Below are 21,109 nucleotides of genomic sequence, written 5' to 3'. Positions count from 1 at the left end.
ATCAAAGAATGATAAAATAATTGAGAAAAGAATCCTTTCTTGAAAGGCCATGGTATAATGATTAAGAACATGAACTTTGGGATCTAGGTCTGCCTCCTACTAGGTTTATGGGCCTAGAATAGTCATTTTACTTCTGGAATCTTCAGTTTCTCCATCCATAAAATGGTGATAATAATAAAACTTATCTCATAAAATGGTGTAGGGTTAAATCAAATAAAGAAATCAGGTATGACCCAGGAATCCTGCTCCTGGGCTTATATCCAGAAGGAACCCTACTTCAAAATGACACCTGCACCCCAATGTTCATAGCAGCACTAATTACAATAGCCAAGACATGGAAACAGCCTAAATGTCCAACAACGGATGACTGGATAAAGAAGATGTGGTATATTTATACAATGGAATACTATTCAGCCATAAAAAATGACAACATAACGCCATTTGTAGCAACATGGATGTCCTTGGAGAAAGTCATTCTAAGTGAAGTAAGCCAGAAAGAGAAAGAAAAATACCATATGAGATTGCTCATATGTGGAATCTAAAAAACAAAAACAAAAAACCAAAGCATAAATACAAAACAGAAATAGACTCATAGACATAAAATACAAACTTGTGGTTGCCAAGGGGGTAGGGGGTGGGAAGGGATAGACGGGATTTTAAAATTGTAAAATAGATAAACTAGATTATACTGTAAAGCACAGGGAAATATACACAAGATCTTATGGTAGCTCACAGAGAAAAAATGTGACAATGAATATATATGTTTATGTATAACTGAAAAACTGTGCTCTACACTGGAATTTGACACAACATTGTAAAATGATTATAAATCAATAAAAAATGTTATTTAAAAAAAAAAGAAATCAGAAAAATTCCCAGCATATGTAAGATGTGATAGGCAGATTAATGGCTCCCCAAAGAAGTCCATGTCCTAATCCAAGGGACCTGGCAAAGGGACTTTGCAGTTGTGATTAAGGATCTTAAAATGGGAAGATTACTCTGGATTATCTAGGTGGGCCTAATATAATCACAAGGACCCTTAAATAGGTCAAAGAGAAAATGTGACAAAGGAAGGAGGCCACAAGCCAAGGAATATGGACAGACCCTGGAAGCTAGAAAAAGTAAAGAACAGATTCTATCCTTGAGCCTTCTAAAGGAATGCAGCCCTGCCAACACCTTCATTTTTAGCCTAGAAATATAAGATGTTAAACAATATTGTTTTAAGCTATTACATTTGTGCTAATTTATTATAGCAGTAATAGAAAACTAATACATAAGGGATATGTAAGTATGATAATTTTTTTCCATGTTTCAAAACATTTCTGAGTTAACATTAATAGTGATAAGTCATGTTGATAGTACAGATCCTTAATATAATGTTTAACATGATGAAAAATTGCACTTCACTTCTGTGGTCTCCAAAAACCAAAGTACAGAAAAGTGTTAATATAGAGGTCCTGTCTGTACCTTAAGGGCTGGCCCTTGGCTGGCATCTGAGACCTCGAATTTCTGGAGAGCTCCCATTATCCTAACTGATAAGAGTGGCTCTCTGTGCCTAGAATATTTGCACAAACAGTATGGTTTATGTTGAACATATGCTTTCCTTCTGGAGGCTGGAATTTTGGTATGTGCCACCCTGAAGATGTCCACTGACAAGCCCCCAGTAAAAACCTTGGACACTGAGTCTATAAGGAAAGTCCCTGGTACACAGGTGTTGTCACAGCTTGTTAATAGAAGAATTAAGTTCATTCTATGTAACTCAGTATGGAGAGGACTCCTGGAAGCTTGCACCTGGTTTCTTCCGACTTTGCCTCATGCATGTATTTGCTTAGCTGATTTTGGTTTGTATCCTTACACTGAAATAAACACATTCGTAAGTACAACTATAGGCTGAGTCCTATGAGTCCTCTTAGAGAATCATCAAACATGGGTGCAGGTCTTGGGGACCCACGACACAACTCATGACCCCAGTTTAATGATGAGAAAAGCATTAGAGAATTTAGATCTAAGGGAGATCAATATGGTAGACTAGGAGAACACAGAGCTCACTTCCCCCCATGAACACATCAAAAATACATCTACAAATATAGAAATTCTCACTGAAAATAAACTGAAGACGGCAGAAAGACTTTTGTACAACCAAGACTGTAAAAAAGATCCACAAAGAATTGGGTAGGAAGGGAAAAGTGACCAGGTCAGTTTCTGTGCCCCTAGAGGGAACACAAAAGAGGAGCAGGATTTTGTGAGATCAGAGATCTGCCATGGGGAGTGAGCTCCGTGCCACACTTGGACACTAGGGCAATGGTTGCAACAACAGAAGGCAATGTGCAGTTGTGAGTAATGGAGCCAGCTCAAACTGGATTGGCATCTGAACCAAAGGAGAATGGCCACTGCTGGCATTCATAGAGGCAGTGCCTTGGGAGCACTCCAAAATACTGATTGGGGCTGGAAGCACCATAACCCTGGGGCAAGGGTCCTGGAGCTAGAAGTGAGGAGAATACACACTTAGAAAAAACAGAACCATCTCAGACCCAATCCTCTGGGCTTCTGCACCAGCAATGTGGGACCAACTAGGTAGTGTTGGCCACTAGGCAGAGGAGAAGCCCCTGTTCACAACCTGTTCTGGCTCTAGCTTTTCCATCTCCAGCCTTACCTCCTACCACAGTGATAGCTTCCAGCACATCCTGAGGGAAGATGTGACCTGTGTTCACGTGAGATCCAGCTCTACCACCAAAGCCATAGGCACTCACGGATTATACAGACAAACTCCCACACAAGGACACCCTTCAAGACTGAAATAGGTAACTGTTCCACTAAATTTCATTGAGACAGAGACAGTTAAGTAAAATGAGAAGACAGATGAATCTGTTTCAAATGAAAGAACAAGAGAAAATCCCTGAAAAAACTAATGAAACAAAAATAAATAATTTACCAGATAAAGAGCTCAAAGCATTAGTAAGAATAATGCTACCTGAATTAGGGCAATTAACAGATGAACACAGTGAGAATTTTAATAAAGAACTAGAAAATATGAAAAAGAACCAATCATAACTGAAAAATACAATAAATGAAATGAAAGACACACTAGCATGAACAAACAGCAGACTAGGTGAAAAAGAAGAACATGCAAGTAATCTGCAAGGCAGAATAATAGAATTCACTCAATCAGAACAGCAAAAAGAAAAACATATTTAGAAAATGAGAACAGTTTAAGGTACCTCCACAGCAATATCAAGCACACCAATGTTTGCAATATGTGGGAACCTGAAGGAGAAGAGAGAGAAGCAGGTAAAAAAAAAAAAAAGTATTTAATGAATTATGGCTGAAAACTTCACAAACTTGAAGAAGGAAAAATATATTAAGATACAAGAAGCACAGAGGCTCCCAAACAAGATGAATCCAAACAGAATAACAGCAAAACATATCATAATTAAAATGACAAAATTTTAAATTAAGGAGAGAATTGTAAAGACAAAACAGAAAAACAAAGCCATATAAATGGAACCCACATAAAGCTATTAGCTGATTTTTCAGAAGAAATTTTACAGACCAGAAGTGAGAGGCATGATGTATTCAAAGTGCTGAAAAGGAAAAAACTGAAATCTAGAATACACTACCCAGCAAGATTATCATTTAGAATTGAAAGAGATAAAAGATTTTCCAGACAAGCAAAAATTAAGAGTTCATCAACAGTAAACCTACCCTAAAAGAAATGTTAAAGGGTCTTACATAAGTAGAAAAGGACTAAAATGAGAAGAAGCTATAGAAAAAGAAAGATCTGACAAGTAAAGGCAAATGTATAGTAAAGACTATAGGGCAACCACTTAAATAAACTAGTATAAAAGTTAAAACAAAAAATTGTAAAACTGACTACAAATATGATAAACAGTGAAGGGATAAACATGAAGATGTAAAATATGACATCAAAAACACAAAATGTAGGGGAGGGAGGTAAAATAAATGTAGATATTTTAAAATGTGTTTTACCTTAAATGACAACCAGTTTAAAACAAGTAGATACAGTTCTTACTCAACATATATGAACCCTCTGGTAACCACAAATCAAAAACCTACAATAAAAACACAAAAGCCAGACAGAAAGGAACATAAGCATACCACTAAAAAAAAAATTAAACCACAAAGGAAGAGACTAAAAGAATAACACAGAACTACAAAAACAACCAAAAAACAAGTAACAAAATGGCAATAAGTACATACTTAACAAAAACCACTTTAAATGTCAACAGACTAAATGCTCCAATCAAGGGGATGATTGGATAAAAATAACAAGAGCCACCTATATTTTGACTACAAGAGACTTCAGAGCTAAAGATACATACAGACTGAAACTAAGAGGATGGAGAAAGATATTTCATTCAAATGGAAACAAGGAAGCAGAGGTAGCAATACTCTTGTCAGACAAAGCAGACTTTAAAACGAATTCTATAACAAAAAACAAAGAAAGGCTTTATATAATGATAAAGATATTAAAACAAGAAGAGGATATAAAACTCATTAACATATATACACCTAATACAGAAGCATCTAAATATATAAAACAAATATTAACAGACATAGAGAAAGTGACAATAATACAATATTAGTAGGGGACTTTAAGACTCCACTTACATAACTGGAAATATCATTCAAGCAGAAAATCAGTAAGGATAAAGCAGTCCTAAAGACATATTAGACTATTTGGACTTAACAGATATCTACAGGACTTTCCAACCAAAAACAGCAGAATACACATTCTTTTAATTTAAGTGCACATGGAACATTCTCCTGGATATATCATGTGCTAGACTACAAAACAGTCTCAACAAATTCATGAGGACAGAAATTATATCAAGCAATTTTTTTTATGATCACACAATATGAAACCATAAATTAACTGCATGAAGGAAAAATGATAAAAAAAAAAACCCACCAACTCATGAAGACTAAACAATATGCTATTAAAAATCAATGAGTCAATTAATGAAATCAAAGAGGAAATCAGAAAATATCTCAAGACAACTGAAAAAAAAAAAAGAACATAACTTTACAAAATCCATAGCATTCAGCAAAATAAGTTCTAAGAGGGAAGCTTACAGCGATACAGGCCTACTTCAAGAAATAAGAAAACTCTTATATAAACAACCTACTCTACCATCTAAAATACTTAGAAAAAGAAGTATAAGTAAAGTACAGAGTCAGCAGAAAGAAGGAAATAATAAAGATCAATAAGAAAATAAACGAAACAAAGGCAAAAAATGGAAAAAATCAATGAAACCAAGAGCTATTTTTTTAAACATAAACAAAACTAATAAGCCGTTAGTCTCATCAAGAAAAAAAAAAAAAAGAGGACCCAAATAAATAGAATAAAAAATGAAAGAGGATCAATAATATCCAATATCACAGAAACAGAAAAAAATCATAAGAGAATACTACAATTATATGCTAACAAATTGGACAACTAGAAGAAATGGACAAAATTCTAGAAACACAACCGTCGAAAGACTGAATCAGGAAGAAACAGACAATATGAACAGACCAATCACTAGCAGTAAACTTGAATTTGTAGCAAAAAAACCAAACCAAAACAAAAAAAACTCCCGGAAAACAAAATTCCAGAACCGAATAGCTTCACAGGAAAATTCTAACAAACACATTAGTAAGAGCTAATACTTATCTTTCTCAAACTATTACAAAAATTTTGAAGAGGAGGGAACACTCTCAAATTCATTCTACAAGGCCACAATTACCCTGATACCAAAACCAGAGAAAAACATTACTAAAAATAAAATTCATCAAAGGCCAGTACCTCTGATGAATATAGATGTAAAATCCTCAAAAAATATTAATAAATCAAATTCAACAATACACAAAAAGGATCATACACCATGACCAAGCGGAATTTATTCCAGGAATGCAAGGGTGGTTCAATATCCACAGATCAATTAATGTGATACATCACATTACCAAAATGAAGGATGAAAATCACATGATCATCTCAATAAATGCAGAAAAAGCATTTGACAAAATTCAATATCCATTCATTCATCAAAACAGCTACAGAAGTAACATACCTCAACCTAATAAAGGTCATTTATTACAAACCCACAGTTAAAATTATACTCAATGGTAAAAATCTTAAAGCTTTTCTTCCAAAATCAGGAACAAGACAAGGATGCTCACTTTCACCACTTCTGTTTAACACAGTATTGGAAGTTCTAGCCATAGCCATCAGACAAGAAAAAAAGAACATTTAGATCTGTGTAATTACTTAAGGTAAAGGCATTGTCAATTTTGTATAATTTTACTTCACACTTACTCATTTTTCTATTTTATTCTATTTGGAAATCACCTGAAATGACAGGAACACAAAGTTCCAATACTTAGTTATGTTTATATAAGTTGACTGAATATTTATATCCTATTATCCTACTGAATGCTGACATTCTAGAAGTTAGAAGCAAATTAGAAGTATCAACCTTTTCAGCTGCCTAAAATATATCTGCATTAATAAAATGAAGACAGCAGCAAACTGAAACTGAAACAGTAATTTGACACATACTAGAGTGAGAAATAAAACACTGATCTATTTTGATACATGATTGAAGGTCATGTGCTTCTTTCATTCTAGTCTTTTTTCCTAAGACTATTTTATGACTATGTTTCTGTGAGTAATACAACCAGTAAAATCTGTGTCATCTAATTAAAACTGTGATATTTTCATAACTGAAACTTTTCATTTCAATAAACCACTGATTTTCTCCTTGAGAAAGGGAACAAATAGGGAATAACTGTTCAATATGTGGGTTACTATTATAATTCAGAAGCATAAAAATTTTTCTTTTAAAAAGATAACCAAATATACATTTAGAATATGATCTGTGTATTATTTGAACATGATGAATCAAGTGATAAAATATTAAGTGGACACCTTCAAAATCTGTGAAAAATTCAAAATGATCCCTATGTGCAAATCCATGAACATGAAAGTTAGCACCTTTGTGGAAAATGTGTAATTTTTGTAGGTAAGCTTGAGTAAGTAGATCTTTAAAGAAGATCTATTCTCCCCAGTGCCTAAATCACACCCTTGTAATAATACAAGTAGTCTTAACTCATTTAGTTTACTCAGAACAATGTAATGTAATCATTGTAGATGTTTCAGTGATTTATTACAAACCATAATACTTAGTCAATTATTTTATATTTTCATGCATAACGTCCCACAGAAACATATGGCAAACTCTTTTCATAATAGGTTCCTGTAGACTTTAAAGAGACATTTTCTTTTATTCATATTAAATAAGCCCAAAGTTAAGAAATGCAAACACAGTAGAATAAAATATTTGAATAGTATTGTTTAAAAATTTCATACAGCTATCGTGGCAGCTTTACTTTCTCAATTCAGAGGAATAAATATTTTTCCCAGGATAAAATTTTTAAATTTCCTTAAAATGCTGTTATTTCAGCCTTTTCATGATTATACTAGCCTCTTAGGCAAACTCGGTGGGCCAAAGGAATTCTAAAAGGAAAGTAGAAAATAGTTTGAACTGAATTAAAAATATAATGTAAAAGTCATAGGGTGTAGCTAATGCCATAACTAAAGGGAAATGTATAGAAGTAAATGCCTATTAGATGACAGAAAAAAAGGATTTCCAATCCATAACTTAAGTTTCTCCTATGAAAAATATTTTATAAGAGTAAGGAAAATAAAGTTAAGCAGAAGGAAGTAAATAATAAAAGAGCAGAAAACAATGACTTTGAAAACAGAAAATAATAGAGAAAGATAATTGAAACCAAAAGGTGTTTCTTCGAAAAGATCAATAAAATTAATAAACCTCTAGCAAAACTAAAAGAAAGAGAGAGAAGAAAGAAATTGTTACTATCAGGACTGAAAATGGGATATCATTACAGACCCAACAGATATTAAAAGGATAATAAAGGAATACTGTAAACATGCTACATATTTTCACAATTTAGATAACTTATTGAAAACAACTACCAAAATTACCCAACATTAATAGATAACCTGAATTGTCCTATACCTATTAAAGAAACTGAATTCATAGTTAAATTCACCTCCAGTCCCAGATAGTTTCATTATCAAATATTTAAGAAAAAACAATATTAATATTTTAATATTTTCCACAAAACAGAAGAGTAAAGGACAATTCTTAACTAATTTTAAAAGGCCAGCAGTACTGCGATATAAAAAACAAAGACGGTACAAAAACAGAGTCAACTTTAGGATAACAGCCTTCATGTACAGAGGAAAACAAACAAATAAAAAAATTCTCAAAAATATTGGTAAATAGTATCCAGTAATATATAGAAAGAAAAATACAACATAACAAAGTGTTTACTGCGGGTATGAAAGACTGGCTCAATATTTGATAATCACTCAATATTCACATTTAAAATACATAATCATATTAACCAATAAAGTATCTGACAAAATTTACATCCATTCAAGGTAAAACTTTCAGCAAGCTAGCAATAGAAAACAACTTCCTCAACCTGATAAAAGACATCTACAAAAAACCCACACCTAACATCATACTTATTGGTAAAAGACTCAATGCTTTCTTCCTAAAATCAGGAAAAAGACAATTTGTCTGCTCTTACACTCCTACTCAACATTGTACTGGATGCTCTAGCTCATTCAATAACACAAATAAGAAAAAAATCATATTGGAAAGGAAAAAGTAAGGCTGTCTTTATTTGCAGACAACATAATCATCTAAAGAGAAAATGCAGTAGAATCTCCAAAAATCTGCTATACTTGATAGGTGAGATTAGAAAGGTAGTAAGACATAAGATTAACGTACAAAACTCAATTGTATTTCTATATATTATTAGTGAACAATTGGAAATTAAAATTTAATAAAAATTAATACCATTCACCAATAGTATAAAAATATGAATACTAGGGATAAATCTGAAAAAAGATGTCAAAGATCTGTAGTTATCAACATCACATGATACAAAGTCAAAACAAAAGTCAATTCCGTTTCTGTAAACTAGCAATATACAATTGCAAATCAAAATAATTTTTGAATTAACAATAACACAAAAAGTAAATACTTAGGTATAAATCTAACAAAACATTCACAAGTTATGAATGTTGAAAATTGCAAAATATTGCTAAAGGAAATCAAGGACCTAAATAAAAGGAGAGATATATCATGTTCATGGACTGGAAAAAACCAACACAGTAAATATTTCAGTCCTCCCCAAGTTGATTTATTTTTTGTAAAGATAAACAGGTTGATTCTAGATTTTATATGGAAAGGCAAAGGAATTAGAATAAAACAATTTTGAAAAAGAAAAATAAAGTTGGAGAAACCACAATATCCTACTTTAATGACTTCCTATAAAGCTACAATAAAGAACAAAAAGGGCTACTGGCAAAGGGAGACACACACAAAAATAAACTGAAAAGAAAGAACAGAGAGTCCAGAAATAGACCCACACATATACAGCCAGTTGATTTTTGACAAAGCTGCAAAAGCTTCAATGGAGAAAGGGCAGTGTTTTCAATAAATGGTGTTAGAACAATCAAGCATCTCTATTCAAAACAAGGGACCTCGAACTAAATCTCATACTTAAAAAAAAACAACTCAAAATGAATCACAATTCTCAATACAAAATGTAAAACTATATAGCATTTAGAAGAAACCGTAAGAAAAAAATCTTCATAACCTAGGGTTAGGCAAAGAGTTCTTAGGACACCAAAAGCACAATCCATTTAAAAAAAACAAACGAAGTAACTGGATTTCATCAAAATTAAATGTTTCCTCTACAGGAAAAAAATATTGTGAAGAGAAGAAAAGGACAAACCTTCATAAACCACATATTCAATGGATGACTTATATCCAAAGTATATAGAGAACTTTCACAATTCAACATGAAGAGCACAACCCAATTAAGAAAATGACTAAGATTTGAAAAGATACTTCACTAAACAACATATACAAATGGCGAAATAAGCACATGAAAAATGCTCAGCATCATTAAGAAAATACCATTAGAGAAATGCAAATTAAAACCACAATGTGATACCACTACACATCTATTAATGACAATATTTTTAAAATGGAGACTACCAGGTGTTTATGAGAATGCACAGCAAAAGAAATTCTCAAACATTGCTGTTTGGAATGAAAAATGGTAGAGTTATTCAGAAAAACAATTTGACAGTTACTTATACAGTTAAATATACACTTAACCATATTATCCAGCAATCCCACTCCTGGGTATTTACCCTAGAGAAATGAAAGTTACGTTCACACAAAAACCTATACACGAATATTTATAACAGCTCTATTCATAATTGCCAAAACCTGGAATAACTTAACTGTCCTCAAGAGGTAAATGGATAAACTGGTTCACTCATACAATGGAATACTATTGAGCAATAAAAAAGAACAAACTATAGATATGCACAACAACTTGGATGAATTTCACAGGTAATTATGCAGAGTAAAAGAAGCCAGTCTAAAAAAGTTATATACTATATGATTCTAATTTTATAATATTACATTAATATTTTATTAAATTATCAAAAAGACAAACTAAAGTAATGGAGAAAAGGGCAGTGGTTTTTAGGGATTAGGGATTAGACAAGGGTGTGATCATAAAGATATAATCATGGCACAATTATAAAGGCACAAGGGCGATTTTTGGAGTGTTAGAACTGTTCTAATCCCCACTGTGGTGATTGTTACACGTTCTCTACACACGTTTAAATCATAGAACTGTATGCCAAGAATAAATCAATTTTATTGCATGGTAATTAAAAAATTAAAAACCAAAATCAAAAAGACTATGTTGAATAAAAATGAGGTTTACTCAGCACTGTCTTTCCCCAAAGTAGGTGCTCAATTCACATTTGCTGAACAAGAACATTGAAAAACTGGCTGCAGTTTCTGCTTCAACAGCAATCTCATTTATATCACTAAGTTTCAAAATTTTGTAGCATGATTAACATTTTCTATCATGGTATCTGCCACAGAAAGACATCTAGTTTACACACACACACACAAAATCATTAAAAATGCCAATGTAAGTCAGAAATCTAGATACCTCAACCAATTATTTTAAACTTTAAAAAGATTATCATTAATAATGGGTAACTTTATATTTATATGCTTATCTGTCTCATTAAAAAAAGGTGCAGGATCTATTTTGAAGTCGTTACCCAAAGGCATGGTATACAAAACAGATATTTGATAAATGTTTATATAATCGGCTAATCTCTATTAAGCATGAAATGAGCTGAATAGCTATTAATTTACCTTAAATATCAACTCTTTCTAGGATTTATCCTTTTCCTTGAATTAGCAAGACTGAATATTAAGAATTCTTCCATCAGACTCAAATCATGGTGTGTACTCATATCGCTAAATCATGTTATTTCTGTGCTGCTACATAGTTTTAGGTTTTCTTCTCTAGGGAGACACTGAGCATTTGCCTCTAACTCCCATGCAACCAGCCAAACCTATTAGGATCCCATCGTGTCATTCCGTACGGACCTGTCACAGGTGTGACTAAGATTCATTTACTCTAGTCAATTAGTTAAGCAGATTGGTTAAATCACTTATGTGTGACCAAACAAAAGCAACTTCATTTAAAAAAATTAATTTTGGTCTTACTTTGCTCTCAACTGTGTAAAAAAGAGTGTTTCTATGCTAGAAAATGATTAAAAATAGAGCTAAGGTTTTCAGAATTACCTAGCCGAAGAACTAAACACATTTTGAAAATTGTAAAGATGTTATTTGCATATGTTTAAAGTACAGAGCAAGTATAATTTTCAAACTTCTTTTAAATGTCTATTTGTTAGAGAATTATTTTAGAGCCTTCCACATTGTTTTTCAAGTATTCTTTCTGAATATTCACTTAACATATGAGATCATTTCCAGTTTATCTACATTTAAGTCAAATTTTAAATAAAAATTTTGAACTTTATAGCTTCAATAAACTGTAAGGTGTATTATAATGGTGATAAAATATATTTTTTTACATCCTACAATTATGCTTTGATGCCACATTACACCATCACTTGCAAATAAACCAAACTGAAATGCTCCTGTCAGCAACCAGTCAAAAATATAATAAACATTTACTTGTAATAATACTAACCAAAAGATTAAAAAAAAAAAAAACCTAACCGGACTGAAGCCCTTAAAGTAGGGTTTTTTTTGTTTTTTTGTTTTTTAATTTTAGCCAGTCCATGATTAGGATCATAAACAATAATGAGTTTGCTTAACTAAGAAAGTATTATGTCAAGTTGTGGTTTTCTAAATTTTAGCTCTGAGGACATTGTTAATATTCAACATACTAATTAATAAGGACTGCTATCTATCATGAACAAGTAAATAATAAAGGCAATTTGCAAAAAAAAAGTTTACATACAAATATGCCAGTCCTCAAACTTCCAAACTGTCATGAGCACCTTCACTGGCTTTATGGGTTTCCTCAGTGCCTAACATTTACTCTCACTTCCTTCACTCACCCACTCTTAACATATCATTATGGGTACAGGAGTTTAAACCACAGAGAAGCAACCTCTCCTACAAAATTACAGTTAAGGGTCAATTATCTTTTAGACAATTTTCACAATTTAGCACAGTTAATCATATCTACATCATGGTGGGCACATAATTAAACAAGGCTCCTTGAAAGTATCAGTTTAAACTTAAGGTAATGGAAATGAAAGAATCTGTCACGAGATTGTATTTACTTAGAGAAATTTTGTTTTGATTTAACCTGAAAAAAAAATCACTGAAAAACAATCCTAACATGAATAAATTGGAAATGTGTATGACAATCAAGTCTCAATATCATATGATTAATGTTCCTATAAAATATTAGCAAAACTGGGAAAAACTTCACAAAAGGGCAGTTTCTAAACACGTGGAAGCACAGAGACATGGTGATACATGTCAATTATAATAGAGCTACATGATTATTAGGTTCACCTCGGGAGCAGTGTCATTTCAAAATCATTCAAACCATGATTTTATGATACAGGTATTCAAAGTTTGCTGCTCTCCCCAAAGCCCAACATTTATAATACTGAATTTTTAGTAAACTTTTAAAAAAATTACCTGCTTCTGCAGCCATCTCTCATGCCTTCGTTGTTTCCGCCTCAGATTCTTCAGCTTGCTCCTTTCTCTCTTACTGAGCCTCTGATTAATGGCACCCAAAGAAAAATTGCCCGAGTGCAGGAAGTCCAGAGGAGAGAGGTGCTCTTCCTGCTCTGGGGCCTCCAGCATGCTCCTGCCAGCTGAGGGCAGGTCCATCAGGAAAGTCAGGTTGTTGGAACTAGCATGGTCAGAGTACACTGCAGAAGCTTCTAGACCACACTGAAATTCTCCTCCTCTTTGTGTCTGGGTCTCACGGGGAGCCACTGAAAATCTTTGCAGCAGCATATTAGGATCAAAACTGGATGAAATTTGAAAGGAACAGTTATTTTTGCTAGATTCTAAAGGCAAGCCCGAAAGGTCAGTAGGCTGTGTTTCATTTAGCCTGGAACAGGCAGTAGTCTTACTATGTATTCCATATAAGGAGGGTAATAAAGTCAGTTTCTCATTGATGTTCAGATCCAAACTATGTGATTTTCTATGAAAAGCTCTCGTAGTGCATCCGCCAGTCACAAGCTGTGGAACAAAAAGCTGGTATTTTGGATCTGACGCTTTGAAGAGCAGTTTTTCGTTCTTCATCTCAAAATACGTTGATGGTGCCTCTAGGCAGAGTGCTTCTGTTAATCTTCCAGGACCATTATTACTTTGGGCCATGTTTAAAAGCCCGTGATTTCTGTTTTTGGAGGCACCACCTGTCAGCAGAGTTTCCTTGTCACAACCTGACTGAACTCTAGGATGTGACAAGTATTTCAGCGATGGTCTCATTAGTCGGCCTGCCCACGTGGGCTGATAATCGGTCCGGCTCTTGGAGAGATGTACAGCTGCAAGCTGGCCACAGGAACATTTTGGAGTGCTGACAAAATTAAAGCCCCCTAAACGGGCCCCACAGAAAGGGCAATTCAGTTTTCCAACTGTCCACTGGGCCTACAGGTAATAAAGGAAAATAAAAACAATGCTTTCATTGCAAAGTAACCAAAAAGAGTGTGAGCTTTTTTTTTTTTTTTAAGCCGAGCACATGAAAGTTTTCTATGTCACAGAAAAGGCCAGCTTTCTGTTTTCTGATTAGTAGACAGAGCAGTAAATGGAAACAATAAATAGAGATAAGAATCCCCGAAGGTCTAGGATGGTAACGAATTGCACATCGTGCCCATCTAAACAATACTCCTGAGAATTCTGAAAGAGTCTCTTAGACAATTGGCTGAATATGGATACAGTGTGAACTAATGAAAAGAAAAATACACTATGGAACCAGGAAGCAAATCAGTGTACAGAGCTTAATTTGCAAGTAAAATCTCACAGAAAAGTGTCTGTTTTGATACACTTCTTGCATACCAAGCACTGTGGGAAGGAACTTTACCCAACCAACAGAATAAAGCTCTTCCTGCCTTTTTACATACAACCAAAAGATACTGGTTGCATACATCAGCTAGTTCATTTTCTAGACTCAGATTACAAATTAATAATGAACTAGCTTAAAATCATATTTTCAACAGAGATAGTGGAACATCTGCAGTGTCCTAAAACATTCTGTAAAGTTCAGGACACTTATAAGCAGCACACTGGCATTTTCCCAGGAAATCATTATAACATGAGAATGGGTACAAGGGATATCTAGCTAATGTTATTTTTTAACAAAAGAAGTAAGCTAGTCAGTGGGGAAATGGAACTATATTTTTCTCAAAATCACAGTAGTTATACTTTTCTAATACTTCGGTGTTTTGAACTGTGAGAAATAATGATGCCATAGTGAACAGGTGAGTTCTTGCTCTTACAGTATTTCATTAAGGATCTTTAAAGTGTTATAATTTCATTCTGATTGTGCCAATGAGAGTCTTTAATTGTCCAGTTTATTTCACATGTGTGTGCAAATATGAATGATACACACAGGGTATTTCATTCACTCAGTAGGTACTATTCCAGGTGCTGGGGATACAGTACATAATGAACAAAATATAAAAAACCTCTGACTTCCTGGAGTTTATATTCTAGTAGAGGACTTAGGTAATTAACAAGATCAGTAAGCCATTAGTGTGTGTAGGTGTATATGTGGATGTGTGTATGGATGTGTACAACAATTAATATATGTCACATATACTTAAGCATATTTATAAGTCCTAAAAATCACTTACAGCATAAGTGTAAAACAGACAGGTATATACAGTAGAGAAGGGAGAAAGGAAGTGTTAGGAGTGGTAATAGTAGGGAGAGGCACTTGATAGCCCGGCAAGGCTATGCCTCATTAAGAAATGAGGGAAATGAGGAAACAGGTGAGTAGCTGTGGGAATAGAATTCATGGAAGGGGGAATATCAAGTGCAAAGTCTGAGTTATGAAAATACTCAAGAGTATTTTAGTAACAATGAAGAAGCCAGTAAGCATAATCAAGAGTTACACACCCTTTCATGTCTCTTGAAACAATCTGTCCAAGAAAAATAGCTCTAAAATGAAAACAAAAATATTTCAAAGATAGCATATTTCTAATTTTACTCAGCAACTAAGGAACTTACTTTTTGTATTAGGCAGTTTATCCATTCTGGAAGAGCTTCTACATTTATGTGCCACACATGACAAATATTTTGATCATCAGCTGAATCATGTCTATCCTGTTACATGAAACAGAAGAATTAATATTGTTAAAATGGCCATACTACCCAAAGCAATCTACAGATTTAACACAATCCCTATCAAATTACTCAGGAAATTTTTCACAGAACTAGAACAAATAGTCTTAAAATTTACATGGAATCATAACAGACCCAGAATTGCAAAAGCAATACTGAAGAAAAAGAACAAAGCTGAAGGCATAACCCTCCCAGACTTCAGACAATACTGCAAAGCTATAGTAATCAAAACAGTGTGGAATTAACACAGCCATATAGACCAATGGAACAGAATACAGAGCCTCAAAATAAACCCACACACCTACAGTCAATTAATCTTTGGCAAAGCAGGCAAGAATATACAAAAGAGAAAAGACAGTCTCTTTGGCAAGTGGTGTTGGGAAAACTGGACAGCCACATGTAAATCAATGAAATTAGAACACTCCCTCACACCATACAGAAAAATAAACTCAAAATGGCTTAAAGACTTAAATGTAAGACAGGACACCATAAAACTCCTAGAAGAGAACATAGGCAAAACATTCTCTGACATAAAGTGTAGCAATGTTTCCCTAGGTCAGTCTCCCAACGCAACAGAAATAAAAGCAAAAATAAACAAATGGGACCTAACCAAACTTAAAGTTTTTGCACAGTGAAGAAAGCCATCAGAAAAATGGAAAGGAAACCTAATGAATGAAAGTGATCTATCTGATAAGGGGTTTATATCTAAAATAGATGAAGAACTCATACAACTAAATATCAAGAAACCCAAACAACCCAATTAAAAGTGAGCAGAGGACCTGAATAGGCACTTTCCAAAAAGACATACAGATGGACCACACACATGAAAAAATGCTCAACATCTCTAGTCATCAGGGAAATGCACATAAAAACAGTGAGATATCACCTCATACCTGTCAGAATGATTATTTTCACAAAGACAAGAAATAATAAATGTTGACAATATTGAGGCAAAAAGGAATCCCTCACACACTGTTAGTGGGAATGTAAACTGATACAGCCACTGTTAAAAGTAGTATGCCGGTTTCTCAAAAAAATAAAAACTAGTGCTACCATATGATCCAGCAATTCCTCTCCTGGGCATTTATCTGAAGAAAACAAAAATACTACTTCAAAAAGGTATACGCATCCTAATGTTTATGGTAGCATCACTTACAATAGTCAAAATATGGAAACAATGTGTTGCCCATCAACAGATAAAGAAAGACGTGACATACATGTGTGTATACATACACACACACATACATACACACACAATGGAATGTCACTCAGTCACAAAAAAAGAATGAAATCTTGCAATTTTTGACAGCATGGATGGACCTGGATGGCATCATGTTTAGTGAAATAAGTTAGACAGAGGAAGACAAATACTGTGTTTTCACTTACATGTGGAATCTAAAAAATAAAACAAACATAATAAAACAGTAACAGACTCACAGATAGAGAGAAAAGACTGGTGGCTGCCAGAGGGGAGAGGGATAAAATCAGTGAAAAGAATTAAGAGGTACAAACAACCAGGTATATGATACATAAGTTACAACGATATAATATACAGAACATGGAAAATAGCAAATACTTTATAATAACTTTACATAAAGTATACTCTACAAAAATATCAAATTACTATGTTGGACATCAGAAATTAATGTAATATTGTAAGTCAACTATATTTCAAATAAAAAAGAAAAGGAAAAAAGACAACCACACACCTCTCTTAAACAAAGAATCAAAAATCCTTGATAAAGTATTAATAAGTAAAATTTAACAATATATTACTATATATAGGTAGAAAATACAAAGGAATCCAAGAAAAGCAACTAAAAAGTGACGTTTGCAGGATATAAAGTCAATACACAGATTCAACTCTATTTCTTTAGACCAGCCACAATAAATTGTAATGGGCTACTTGTAAAATATCAATTGTAACAGCAGCAAAAAAACACGAAAAATTTAGGAATAAATTTAATACAATATGTACAAGATATGTCCATTATAAACTAGAAAACATTCTTGAAACAATTAAGGAATACACAGTAGTGTGTATCTCAGGAATAAAAGATCAGTAGAGCATTCAAAAATCATTCAGTATAATTCAACATATTAATATAATAGAGAACAGATATAAAAATATTTTGATATACATGGAAAAATCATTAGATAAAAGTCAACATTCATTCATGATAAAAACTTAGAAACTAAAAATGGAAGACAACTTTTTCAACCTGATAAAGGCTATCTATGAAAAACCTATAGCTAAACTCACACTCAATGGTGAAAGACAATTCTTTTGCCCTAAGATTGAGAATAGAATGTCTTCTTTCTCACCCTTTCCACTCCACATTGCATTGATGGTCAAGGTCAGTACAGTATGATAAGAAAAAGAAATAAAAGATGTACAGATGAAAAATAAACAAAACATCAATGAGATACATCTTCACACCCACTAGGATGGCTATAATAAAAAACTAAAATAATAAACAGAAAATAAGTGTCAGTGAGGATATACAGAAATTGGAACCACTGTACATTTATGATGCAGCCACTGTGGAAAATAACTTTGTGTTTCCTCAATAAGTTGAATGTTGAATTACCAAGTGGCCTAAAATTCCATTCCTGGGTACATAACCAAAATAGTAAGAAATGAGTGTTCAAACCAAAACTTGTATACAAATGTTCATAGCAGCACTACTGACAATAGTCAAAAGGTGGAAACAACCCAAATGTCCACAACTTATGAATATACAAATATGCTATATCCCTGCAATGATACATTGTTCATTCATAAAAAGGGATAAAATACTGATATGTATTATAACATGGATAAACCTTGAAAACATGCTAGGTGAAAGAAGCCAGACTAAAAGGCTACACATTATATGATTCCATTTGTATGAAATATCCAGAGTCAGTAAATTCACAAACAAAAACCATATTAGTAGTTGCCAGGGGTTTGGAAGAGGTATCAATGGGGAGTGACTGCTTGATGAGCATGGGCTTTCCTCTTGGGAAATGAATGATGAATATGTTCTGGAACTAGACAGTGATGATGCCTGCACCACACTATAAATGTATTAAATATCAGTAGTGGTAAATTTTGTTATGTATATTTCAGCCTAATTTTAAAAAAATAACAAAATAACTTTTTTATTTACAGACAACATAATATAAAGAAAATACTAAGGAATTCATCATAAAAGCTGCTAAATTAATAAATCAGCACAATTTCAGTATACAATGTCAACATACAAATTTCTGTGTACCACCTTTCTGTACATTAACAACAAACAATGAGAAATAAACACTTTCAAAATACCACTTAACAGTAGCGCTAAAAAAAAAACATTAACTACTTAGGTATAAATTTGACACAGTATATACAAGACCTGTTTACTAAAAACTACAAAACACTATATAGAAAAATTTATCATTTACCTTCTCTAGCCCCTTATTTTTAAGCAGTATCTTCAAACGACTGAAGACTGCCAAAAATGTGCTTTGATAACAGTGTTCTCATTTTTACTTTCTGTATTCTTAGAGGAAATTCATTTAAAAATCTGAATTCTTAACAAATGGTGACGTATTAGCCAAAGTCCATTATAATAAATTTAAATGGACCATATAAAACTGTTTTTTAAGGAACCTTGGGAAAGTGACAGGAAGTGACTCAGTAAAAATAAGCAGTGTACCTTTACCTAAATACTTTACCTAATTTAATTTTTGAAGGAGAGAATTAATCTTACAAACATCCATACTCATATACATTAGCCCCTTCTACTAGGAGCTGATAATTAGGCAGATTTGTAGTAACTAATGAATTTTTTTAAAGGCTCTCAAAGAGAATGTAAACTGGGACTGACATATACAGTCACCTCTACTTCATTATTAGATCCAATTTTTTTTCTGATTTTTCAAGGTTCTGTTCAACTAAGAGCTATATAAATATTTCTTCACTGAAACAAAGAATAGAATATTATATTAAAGTAAGTTAGTGACAATCAACCTATCAATATTTATTGGTCATTACTAAACACAGTGTTGACCTTATAAAGGGAATAAAGAAACTTCTTTATATGCCAAGGACGGTGTTTTATCTTACATTTACTATCTCATTTTACTATTTTATTGTGCATATTCTATTATTTCATTTAATCATATAAAGTGATCATAATATTTAATCACATAAGATTGATCATGATACTAAGAAACCACTGTCTATTATAAATTCTAGAGATGTTTTATGAACATTCCTGAGAACAGAGTCATAGTTCTAGGTAGGTAAAGGAAGTTATACAATGTACTTACTCTTATTTCTACCAGGTAACAAGCATTTGTATTGTGCTCTCTATGCCCAAGCACTGTTTTAAGGGTTTGATTAATCTACAGATAAGAAAATTGAGATAAGAGAAATTAAGTAACTTTTACATAACTTGCAAGGTCACAAAGCAAGCAGCACAGCAAGGACTTCCATTCAGGCAACCTGCCTTCAAAACTGAGTCACTAAGCTTCCATTGTTACTTCCTAGACCAAATAAACAGTGTCTTTTACAGGGCAATCGTCTTTCTTACATCTTTACCTGGAGTAAGTTTTAAGGCATGATACTGCTATTCTTCCTGAGGCTTACAACAAAAAGCAAAACAAATCAAAAACTGGAAGCATAACTTACTTTTAAATTAACCAAAAAAATACACTAACTTATACAGAAGAAAAGTCAGTTTAGAAAAAATTCCACAGCCGATTCTGATCTGTGACCTCCAAACCAATCTCCTTGAGTACTATTAACATAAAGCAAGCATATTTTCTCTATATATTTAAAAGTTAAAACATACTCGCATACCAACAAAAAAGACGAAAATCAGTTACAGAAATTGATACCAGTGGGAGAAGCATAAAAGGTTGGGTTAAGAGTATACAGTATTTCCTTTTCTGAAAATTAGATATGGCAAATGGAGACCACCAGGATAAACAGAGCTTCAATTATAAATGAGACTGCCACCTACTTCAACTGTAATTATACACATTGTCATATATATATATATATATATATATATATATATATATATATATATATATATATATGATATTCATGATACTTCCAATATAACTTTAAAGTAAAATAAGACATCAAACTATGAAGTTTATAAAGTCTACTGTCAATTAATTAAAAAAAAACTTTAAAATACATGTGATAAAACAAGTTTTAATGTATGTATTTTAAGATGAATGATTAAACTGGAAGTAACCCCATTTGAGGAATTTAAAGCCTGTAGTAGGGGCATGTCAGGTTATCTCCTTGAGGTAAAAATACACTGAAAATTAGAAAAACTGTATTATTAGGATTTTTCAAACCTTAC

The 21,109-nt window shown here is 32.9% G+C and overlaps 1 protein-coding gene across 1 annotated transcript in view; it reads right to left on the bottom strand.

Annotated features, from left to right (window-relative positions):
• Positions 1-21,109, bottom strand: part of RNF180 (ring finger protein 180) — a 164,662-nt gene that overhangs the window by 111,142 nt on the left and 32,411 nt on the right. The window contains exons 3-4 of the mRNA XM_074354864.1: positions 15,645-15,740; positions 13,104-14,063 (exon numbers count right to left, since the gene is read on the bottom strand). Of these exons, the coding sequence (XP_074210965.1) occupies positions 13,104-14,063; positions 15,645-15,740 (1,056 nt within the window). The remainder of the gene's footprint in view (positions 1-13,103; positions 14,064-15,644; positions 15,741-21,109) is intronic.

This window comes from Camelus bactrianus, chromosome 3 (assembly GCF_048773025.1).
Source record: "Camelus bactrianus isolate YW-2024 breed Bactrian camel chromosome 3, ASM4877302v1, whole genome shotgun sequence".
Lineage (NCBI taxonomy): Eukaryota > Metazoa > Chordata > Mammalia > Artiodactyla > Camelidae > Camelus > Camelus bactrianus.
This window is presented reverse-complemented; position numbering and strand designations above follow the sequence as displayed.